The 11269-nt window shown below is 44.4% G+C and overlaps 1 protein-coding gene across 1 annotated transcript in view; it reads right to left on the bottom strand.

Moving 5' to 3' along the window:
- Window positions 1-10889, bottom strand: part of GRIN2A (glutamate ionotropic receptor NMDA type subunit 2A) — a gene marked incomplete at its 3' end in the record, with an annotated part of 164781 nt that extends 153892 nt beyond the window's left edge. The window contains exons 1-2 of the mRNA XM_082064546.1: window positions 10600-10889; window positions 7776-8198 (exon numbers count right to left, since the gene is read on the bottom strand). Of these exons, the coding sequence (XP_081920672.1) occupies window positions 7776-8198; window positions 10600-10617 (441 nt within the window). The 5' untranslated portion in view covers window positions 10618-10889. The remainder of the gene's footprint in view (window positions 1-7775; window positions 8199-10599) is intronic.
- Between the last annotated feature and the right edge of the window lie 380 nt (window positions 10890-11269).

The raw sequence follows: 11269 nt of genomic DNA on the forward strand, positions 1-11269 counted from the left end.
TCAGACCTGATCATGCCTAAATACAAAAGAAAAGATGACTTTCAAAAGTAACGGAAGTAATTTTGGAGTAGTATGCAGAATACTACAGTGTTTTCATCAAATCCCATCTACAGCCCTCCCAAGTGCTTCTTAGTGTATTACAGCCAAAGGGATTGGACTTTTGCTTTTTTGCCCCTGTCCAAATACAGGTTAATGTTTGCTAAGCACTCTGTTCTATACATTTACAATCAAATGGAGATGTTCCACTGTTGCCTATGGTCTAAAAGTTTAGAAGCAGTTTATGACCTCAGATGTTCCTAGAATTCTTAGGTCAGTTTTAGTTCAGTCTCTGTGGCTGTTGAGATGAGTGGAGTGGGAACGGATTACACAAATTGTCTAGATAGATACATTTATGAATTATTTCTTTAATGTGTACGTGAAGCTTAGAGAGTCCATGAGCCTCCCCAGCCAGGTCTGTCTTGAGAAGCCAGAGGGGCCCTTGGTTGGAGGGTGAACATGCAGTGTAACTGGAGCTCTGCACTGAACAAATTAAACCATGTCCATTTTTACAAACTGTGCATCTAGCTTATGTACCTCAACTGCAAGCACAGGGTTTTTCTCCTAAGGATATTAAGTCTAAATCTGATATAAATAGCCAATGATGCTGCCACAGTTTTATTCATCTCATTCAGTGAAGTACAGAAGAAAATATCTCAAGGATTTAAACAAACAATATGGTGACAGATGGTGTGGAGACAATCCAGGCTGGACTCCCTCCGTAAAAGTCACACAACTTCATAGCTCCAGGAAAGAGGGGAAGCAGAGGAGGGCAAAGGGGGAGAAAGGAATACACACAAAGCTGGCCCAGCTGACCACAGATTTCTAACAAATAAACCCAGCTGAGGACCGCAACGTTCCTCTGTTCATCTCTACACAGCTTATGTACCGTCCCTGATGCAGGCAGATCTAGCCCAGATATCTTCCAAGCAAATAAAAAAAAAAATTCAGAAATTTTTCAAATTAAATTGGTACTTCAAATAAATGACAAATACAAAACATACTGTCAAACTGTCTTATTCAAATAACCTAAGCACCCTCTACAAAATAATTAATAGATGAAACATGAAAAACATATTTGACATGATACCAAGGCCCTTCTGCTCACTGCATATTTTTATTAGGATGAATATTTTCAGGCATGTTATCTGGATATATTATGATTGTGAGAAATATCTTATGTGCTTTATAATAGTCTATTATTATTTTGTAGCTTCAAGGGAACAATTTGGGATTTTACATTTGAAAATGTCCTCAGGAAAAACATCCAAAAGGTGCCAGCAGGAATGTCTGCAAGCAGAAAATGATGCTAAAGGTTTGGTATCCTGCTTTTTCAGCTCAGGAGTCTGTTGTGTTATAATTACCTACAGGCAGGCAACAGTTTGGAGACATTGCATGGATTATCTACAACAATGATTTACTAGAAATTTTAAACTGCTGTTCCTCAAAACAAAGACACACAGATTTCTATTTTTAAGAAAACTGCAGAAACAGACAGTTTGAAGATAAAGAAAACAGTACCTTTGAGATGAAAGTGTATCAATCTTACTGCAAATAACTGGATCCAAGCAAAGCCAAACACTCTGCTCTCCTAAATAAGAGTGGTTTATAGGATCCCACCCTGCACTCAAGCTGTGTCCACTCAAGCTAATAAAACAGTAACTTACCCACACCTGAGCTACATTAAAAAATCAACTAAACTCTAGAAGATTTCAATTTCCTACAATCTGCTTATTAGTTACAGAAATTCTCCGATCTCTTCAAAACTATCCTCCTTCTACTTAGGAAAATTAAACCCAATATACCTCTGTTCAGCTCCACAAGAGTTCAACTTTACTCATATGGTATTCCAGAGAATCCTCCATGCTTTCCTTTGCTAAATTGATGGGAAACTTGTGTGGACAAGAGAATGAGGAGTAATGTAATCATCTTGGAAATAGCTAGGAAAATCCTTTAGAAATTAAAAGAGAGTGGGAGAGCAAGAAAGCGAGGCTCACACCGTTAACACCATGTCCCTCCAAGGTCTGAGACAGCTCAAAGCAGCGAACGCTGCAGCTCTCGCCGATCAAGCTTTACTTTCTCATGGTCACGGCCCTACAAAAGCAGCCCCGAGAGATTTTAACCCCTTCAGAGCAGTGATTTTGGCATGTGTGCGTAAAAGGTGCAACTGCAGACTACAAGCCCAGTTTTAAAAATCTTAATGGATGTGCAAGACCACTTTATTTTTAAAAAATACACATAGATTGACTTTTATGAAAATGGTCAAGTAAACACAGATTTGCAAAAGGAGGTCAATGCTACATTTCTGTGGCAGTTCAAAATAAAAATGAGAATATCTGAAAGTTGTGCTTCCCATAGCAGTGTTAGTACAGCTAGAGGGAAAAATCAAACTCAACTGCTTGTTTTGAAGGGGCAGAAGCTGAAGTACTGTGTGTAATAGAATAGTGCAAGCTACTGTATCTAGACCTGAAACAGCAGTTACACAAATATAAGTACTTTTGCACTAATGCACATATTGAACTGCAGATTAATCTTCCAGTCTTCTGCAGTATCAACCAAAGCCGAAGTTAATATGCCCAGCAGGATAGTGCCATGTACATGCTCACACCAGTTATCAGTAAGGGCAGGAATGAAAAGTTACAAAATTTAAATTTAAAATTTTCTGTAAAAATACAGGACTGCTTTTACAAGCAAACTAGATAAGCTGGACAGGAATCTACATAACATATATGGAAGACATGCAAATTGATGAGCACACTCCATTAGGCATGATCTCCAGAAAAGTTTCAACAATAAAAATCAAACCAAACACCCCCCCACTCATCATAATAATTTTTAAAGCATAAGAATTGAAGCACACTTATGCATAGTGCAAAAGTGAAGTGTGGCTTTCGAACTTTTTTTTAAATATGACCCTTGTGCTATGAGGACACATGGCAAAGAAGTTGTAAGATATGTTGAGGAACCTTAAGAGCAGCGTATAAAGTTAAATATAGATAAGAGAGTGTAAATTCTCAGTACCAGACCCTAGAGTCTGGGTGTGCTCTGATCATAGTTACAAGGCTGGGCTTAGGGTTCTGGTGTGTACAAGTGCGATATGGTTTTTGTATCTCAGGAATGAGGAAAAACAGAGCAATTCCAGCTTTGACTGTAATGAGCTGAAAATGACAGGTATTTCAATAAAGCACCTGAAAAATATCCACCAAAAGAATGAAGAGGATTTAAGAGTGGAGTTTCAGTCACTACTTATTCAGAGCTGGATGTCTCAGCGAACATCCCAGCAGCACTAGGGCAGAACCCAGCCAGCAGCGCACCCTCTGGGGACACGGCCTGGCCGGGCTGCAGCAGCACAGCACTGCCAGGGGAGCGGTTATTCACTTGGCTCCTCGGGAGGCCACATCTGGAGTCCCCCGCCCAGCTCTGGGCTCCCCCGTACCAGACAGCAACACACCTGAGTGAGTCCACAGGACTGGAGCCATGAAGTGCACAAAAAGGCTGAGGGAACTGTTTTGCCCAGAAAGGGACAGGTACAATCACAGCCTACGGCTACACAGAGCTGGACTCAGGCTCACAGCACAAGAACAAGAGCCTGTGGTCACTGTACAGAAGGAAATGCCATATAAGGAAAATATTTGCATGGTGAGAAAGGTTAAGTACTGGAACAGGTTGCCCAGAGAGGCTGTGCTGTCTGCACCCATGGAAATACTAAAAACTTGACTGGACGTTCTGATGTGACTGACGTGAGCTCAGCACTGAGCCGGGGTTGGGTTGGACAATGTCCAGTGATCCCTCCCAACCTCAGTTGCTGTTTGGTTCTATGTTTACCGCTTTGGAGGAGGATGGGGTAAAAAGGGAAAGCTGAAGGTGGTGGTAGATGCAAAAGGGATTTTATACTAAACAATTAGAAGTGTTTATTGCCAATATTATCAGCAGAAAGAATGATGAAGAATGATAATTGAACCACATATAGTACTTACTTTTTGGAAAAGCAAAGATTTATTTTGCATAACATTTCCAAAGCTGTTTCAAGAAGCATCACTTTGTAATAGCCCTGTTGGAAAATTACTTTCACCTTTAATGCTGATTGGCTATGCATTGTAAAGTCAGTACTTCCACAACAATAAAATGCTTCAAGTTATGTCTTTCAGAAAGATTTCTAATGAGAAGTTAGAAAGACTTAATTTTGCAATACACAAAAGCAGTATGGCTCAAAGATGCTAAATATTCGTGGATGTATTTATAATACCTAGGGGCTTTTCCCCACTTGTGAAGGAAACAAATCTTTTATTATTGTCATAGAGCTAACCATGATGTTCTGTTTGAGAAAACTATCACAAGTACTATCAACATAATAATAACGTGGTGAAACAAATGTAACTAAGTTTAAAACCAAACGCTCAAGTCAGGAAGGAGTTCCTAAGTAATGTTTGAGATCCCTCAAATGTCAACAGACACAAGACGAATAAACAGCCAGTCTGTTCCAGCATCCTCCAAGGGATGCTGATGCACAGCAGGTTGGCACAGATGCCCCAGACACAATTCTCATCTCATTTCAGCAGACTATCCCACATCTGAACATGTTTGGAGTGTGTGGCAGAACTGGGGACCAAAGCCAAAGAGCAATTCATTGGCAGGAGAGCTGCTGCCGACAGCAGGTGACAAAGTCAGCTGGAGGCAGAGCATGTGGCACTGTCCAAGGGGCACCTCCAGCTCAGCTGCAATCAGGTAGGTACCACACAGCCCCAAGTGTCACACTGCTTTGTCGGGAGGCTCTTGACAGCAGACATCAGCTGAAGGCAGAGCAGCTAGGTTCAGAATGCATTCCAGTTTTGTTGGCTTCACATGCCTGTCAATTTTCATAGTCTACATCGAGCAACATCTCTCCCCAGCTGGTGCAAACATGAAGCACAGTGAGCAGAGCAGCCAGCTGGGCAGCGCAGGAGGCGCTCACAGCCACGCACCCCTCACAGCAGATGTTCGCACGGGTGCTGCAGAAGCTGTACGGCCTGCATTAATCACTGCACACTCCAAATGTGGGCACAGCTCAGATTTATAAACCTAGAACAACTTCTCTTTTTTAAAGAGATTGCTCTTCATGCCAGATTCACATTGACATAGTATTTATTAGCCATAGAGAATATGGTAAGCTTACCTACTCTAAGTCATTCCAGTGAAGTCTTTAGCAGTATAGAGCGTTAGGGATGACTTCACACCTCTATGCCTTCAGTTTAGCTCCTGTTTAGGACAGTGAAGCATCATATAACCACCACCGACACAGAATTCACCGAACTGTTGTGCCACCCTCGTGTCAGCTGTGCTTGGTAGGCTACAAACACACAGGTACTACACACAGACACATTCTGAAGTAAAAGCCACCTAAACCACAGTACCAGCACAATGCCACACAGGAGGAAAATATCTGTTAGAACCACATGACAAGGACATCAACGAAATGGCCTTAAAGTGCCAGAGAACTACATCCAGGAGCAGGAGTGGGACAAAGCAGCTTTTTTGCATATCCAGCCATCTCAACGTACGAGACAAAACAGAAGACTTCAAAAGCACTGATCAACTTCACAATTTAGCCAAAACCCATGTATTTCAGCTAAAATCCTGACACTGACTTGGAAGACAGATTTTACACTTGCAGTTCTTCTCCCTCAGATTTCATCTTCTCTGCCTTTATGACACCACTGGGAATTTCACCTTCAGCTCCCAGGAATTAACTCCTAAACGAATGGTTAATTGACTAAAACATGCAAGTCTCATCACTGCGACGTTCCAAAAGCAGTTGCAAAACATTGCACATTGCAAAAGCCAAGTTGAAAATTAAGGCAATTTTAGTTACATGAACAAACAATTCGTTCAGCCAATTGAAGCTACTGAAGACAGCTCTGTTAGATTTTCTTAACACACAAAAGAGTCCTTTTAACTTCCCAAGTGAAATCTTAGAAGCCAAAAATGTTTTATTAGCAAACTGTGATAACCCCTAAAATCAAGGACAGTAATACAATAACGACAACATTAGCATACAATGAAAACAGCATTCACTTCCTGAGACAAGAAAATACAATCTATTTCTTTCTCTAGAAGCTCCTACATAAAAGTAAAAAATAGATCTGTAGCAGTAACCTGCTGCATCTGCTACCGAGCATGAAGTCGATTCCGTAAGGATTTCTGCCAGTGTTTCATCACTCAGCACTGGCTTGGATCTTCAAATGTTCTTATACTGGCAGAGGACGTTGAGTGAAATACATATCAAATAAAATTCATATCTATATATATATATGTATATAAAGCCAGCTTTATAAAGATGGGTAAATCTGTACAGTAATTTAAAAGCACATGAAATAACTTGGTCACTGGAATTGCATTTAAGACAGCAGCATTGACTGTAATGCTCTTTCCATATAAATCAAGATGCCAAAGCCATTGTTATAGAATGTCTGCTATAACTCAGCACTTACTGTCCTCCCCTTGTACGACCCAAGATATAAAGGAAGGCCATTCAAAATACCAGGAGAGACCGATCTCTTACCGCACTGGAAAAAGTCTTTCCCAGAGGTGAAAAGTTTCAGAAGTTCAAAGTTGACTCCTCAACTGTAACTAATCATTGTGTCTTTCCTGCTTCTTCCCCCCCGAAGTTATGAAACAACAGGTCTGGACCACTTCATTTCCAGATGGATTCAGAGAGTGCTTTCCTATTCAAAAGCCACTTCTAAGAAGTAACAATATTTAAAGAATAAGAAGCCCTAAAGGATGCGAATCTCAGGAAATAAGCTACAATTGACATTGAAAAGCACTGTGTGCTGGAAAAGCAGTAAGTGACTTCCCCTAGTTGGACTCTCCTGTGTTAAACCAGGGTGGGAGCTGCTCATGGACTCCAAGGCCCAGCAGCCCCCATGCCAGAGAGCTCCGTCCTGCACGGTGCTGAGCACCCCATTCACACACGGCAGAGATCATCACACAAGATCAACGCTGCACTGCCAACGAGGATTTTTTTGTTTAAATTGTTACAGTGTTAAGAAAGATGAGCTGGGTACATGAGTCACTTTTGTCATTCCACAGTCTCACGACAGATTATATAAAGAGATGTTTTCCAACAAAACAATTTGTCATTATCTCTGGAGTCCAGACAACTCCATTGTGGGTTTTGATGAACTATAGTAGAAAATCAGAGGTATCCAGTTAGCAAAAATATACTTTAATATAGTGAATACAAGAACTGGTTCAAGTTTGCAAGTCTACCTAATTTATACACTGTAGAGGATCACAGAAGTCCAGCTTAATATGACAGTCCTATTACTACTATTGTCCTCAAATACCTCCAGGTCTATTGCCTGCTATCTCTTACGAGCACCGCAGAATATTTGCCTATAATGTCACATTTTATGCCCAAAATCATTTTATGGACATACTATTTTGAGATTGTTCTTACAGCCATGTCATATTTGCTAGTAAAATCTCTAAACTGGCCAGCATGCTGGAGACTAAGATTTCATTAGGACTGCTTTTACAATGGACAGAAAGTTGACTTTCAGGCATGAACCTCAAAATATTTCAGAGTATTTGATGAGTGATCAACAAGGACACTGCTCCATATCTTTTTTTCTTTTTTAAAATACAGAGAGACAATCAGAAGCATCCTTTTTGAACTGCTTGCAGTGATTATTCACAATAGAGACCAACACAGTGAAGTACATAAGACTAGCAAAAAAGCTTTTAATAAATTTTCCTACCTTATCCGCCATTATCATGGAGGCCCCGCCATGAATTCCAAGAATTGGAATAGAAGTCTGAGATGAAATAAAATCCAAAATCTGAGCTACTGCCTCCTGATCAGTATCATCTCCAAAAACCACTCCATGGATCTTGGTGCCTGACATCAAGTCGCAAACATGTGTTATGATGCTCTTAGGGTCCGTCTGGTTCACCAGAAGGGTCACTACATTGACATCAACAGTCAGGTCTGCTGACATTTCCCTGGTCCAGAGAGCTTTGATATCTCTCTCTGTGATATACTTGGTCCTTCCCAGAATCACTGCAATGTTCAGGATGGGGTAACTTTTCTCCGCTCCACGAACAAGATCCAAAGGTGCCAGAAGAGCTTGGAGTACCAGGAGAGCACAGCCAATTTTCTTCATCTTTGCCAGCTTTATCCCCTGTAAAAGTGATCACATTGTATGAGAAAAACAGAGACAGAAAAATTATATACCGTGTATCTTGAACTAAGGTTTTAAAGAGAAAGCTTCCTGACACAATGCGAATTTTAGCAGCTTTTTATAATGCATTCTTCATCTCAGTTTCAATTCAAGCTTCTTATATCCCCTCAAAAAGTTTGCTTGCCAATGATGGTATTATAACCGGTCTCCCACAAGTAAGGCAAAAATGTAGCACAAGTTCAGAGCAAAGATCCATTAAAATGCTTCCTGTATAGCCAACAAAATTAAAGTGACAGACATCATTTAAAAAGTATATTATCATCCTTCTCCTTAACCTTGCCATGCTAAAACAGGTAAAACGCAGAAATCTATTTTCCTTTGTCCTGAACATCTATTTAAAATTCAGTCACTGGAAGAGGTGGTTTAGCTCTAAATGAAGGCAGCGAGCCAGAGGTCTGCTGGAAACGCCAGTCGTTGTACTCCATACACCTCACAGCATCCCAGAACCATCCTGGTTTATTTCTGAAGATCTCTCCTAGACAGCTGCTCAAGCACAGTCTACCGCATTTCTGGAACAGATTCAGAAGCACAATATTCTATCTTAATTCTTCTCCCTCCTCTTAACACAGCATTCACTTGAGCATCTCGGAACTGCTGATCTCAGGCACCAAGTTGTCACTGGTGTTGAAAAGGAGGGTGTTCCACAAACACCGCATTGGTTGACTTCATGTCTTCACTGAGTCTCTGTAGGGGGCTGAATATAGACAGAGTAGGATGGGGAGAGAGATGAGCTATAGAAGTGATGTGAACTATCTGAAGGAGGCGGAAGAGGGAGAACAGGTCTCACTCTGCAAGATCTCCCTCTGTTTCTGTGGCTCGGGGGATTTCCATCCCCATAACCGGCTCTCTGTGAGCTGCAGGAAGGGAGTCCCTGTGCCACGCAAAGCCAAGCTTGTTGCAGAGCGTCACACTCGCGGGGCTGTCCAACCAGGGTGGCATTTGTCACATCTCCCCTCTCATCTTGCCAGCCCCATCATCTGCTGCTGAAACACATCAAGACAAAGGTTTGGTGTATCACCACCTCTTTTCGGGGCAGACAAGGAGCACTTGAGAGAGCACCTAACCGCAAATCGGTGCCACTGAGCTCCCCAAGTCACCGCGCTGCGGACCAGGGGCAGCACCGGGGGTAGCACGGAAAAACGGCAGAAGCACGCAAACCCGCAGACACGAAGCCGCTCCAGCTTCCTTCGGAGCCCCAGAAACAACAATTATAACAATTAACACCCCACACATCCCCCGTTCGCTTCCCGCCACCGACCTCCCCGCCGCGGCGCGATGGCGCCCCCTGGCGGCCCCGCGGAGCCGTCCCACGTACCCAGCGCCTCAGGAGACGGAGCGGCGGCGGGAGCCGGAGGTGCCGGTGATGCCGGAGGTGCCGGAGGTGGTGCAGGGCATGCCGCGGCACCGGGCATGTCGCGCCCCTCGGTGCCCGGGCTCAGGGCCGGTCTCCGCGCCGCTGGCCGCACGCGTGATCCCCGCCGCAGCCTGCGAGCGACATCGCATCCCGGGAGGGCAGCTAGGCGGAGAGGGAGAGAGGCAAAGGGGGGCTGGACACGGGGGGGGGAAGAGGAGACAGTGAAAAGCCGTCAGCCGGGCTCCACATCAGACAAGGAGAAAAAAATACATTTTAACCTCATGCGGCGTGTGAACCGAAATACGGAGACGAGACTCTAAAGTTTTTCCCCCTTCCCCCACTTCACCGAGCAATAAATTCAAGCTCTTTCCCGACAGCAGCGCCCGTGAGCCCGCAGCCGCCCGGGAAACGTCCCTCATCCTATCCAGGTCAGGAAAATCCTGGGCTCCCAACTGCCCGTTTGCTTCCAGGAGACACGCACGGGTTTGAGCGCTAAGGGAAAGCACATTCTACCTGGGAAGAGCAGCTAGAAGCAAACTAATCCACACCATCAAGGGCAGGAGTTTTCTTGACAGGTTCAAAATAAGCATAATCTGGAAAGCGACTAAATTGGTGTGGGGTAAAGCTCTTTTCGATCTTGTCACGGAACAGATTCATTCTCAATTTATCATAAACAAACCCCGGGAGGCACACTCTAGCAGATCCCTCCACCAAAAGCTTGGATTGCTTTGATTTTTCATTCACTATTCCCAGTAAATATGTATAAGGATGCTTCTCCAGGCAACCCCAATTAAATGCAGGACGCTGGCGCGCCAGGCAAAGGCAGCCGGCATTCCCCAACTGGTCCCCGGTGCTGACTAGAAACTAAGAGCCGAGCATCGCACCGCGGAGCCGGTACCGCCGCCAGCCCTGCGCGGCTCCCGGGGCCTCCGAGCCCTGCCCGGCTACCCGGCGAGCACCAGTGCTCGCCACACAGGCAATACTTACTGCATTCTCCCTCCACATAGTTCCAGTTTAAAGATCCTCAAAGTCATTTCAGTAGATTCCTTTGCAAACAACGAAGTGGAAAACAGGTCCTTTAATGCCTGGATTTCATCCTGCAACTTGTTCCCGCCGCAGTAAGCCCGGCAGCTCTTTATCGCTTGAAATCCCGCATGATCAAGTTTTAGCAGAGCCATTGCAACTGAGATTTGCTCTTTACTTTTGGCAGGAGGCATTTAAGCGTCTTCATCCTTTTCTTTTTTTTTTTTTTTCCTCCCCCCCCTCTTTTTTTGTTGTTGTTTAAAGGGCAATTGCGATGTTGCCGCAGCAGTTCCCCAACCTCAGAGCCCCCGCGCTCCTCTCGGCTGCCCGGACGCGGCGGGGAATGGCAGCGCCGATTCCTGAAGGGGCGGCGGGATCCACCCCGCGGGCTGCGCTCCGCTCCGCTCCCCCCGGCTCCACCGCCCTTGCAGGGGCGAAGCTCACGGGCGCCTTGTCCAACCGGGGCCAATCGCGGCTACTTTGAAGGCTCCCCCCTCCCTCCTCCCCTCCCCGTTCTGCTTCCACAAGCACCAGCCAATGAGTCAGACCCAGGCAATCGGGGGAGGGGGCGTCAGATCTGGGGGAACAGTGAAAACCCCACGTTTGGGGCAGAAGAGTGGCAAACTTGAGCACT

This window comes from Streptopelia decaocto (assembly GCF_964273445.1).
Source record: "Streptopelia decaocto genome assembly, chromosome: 13".
Classification (NCBI taxonomy): domain Eukaryota; kingdom Metazoa; phylum Chordata; class Aves; order Columbiformes; family Columbidae; genus Streptopelia; species Streptopelia decaocto.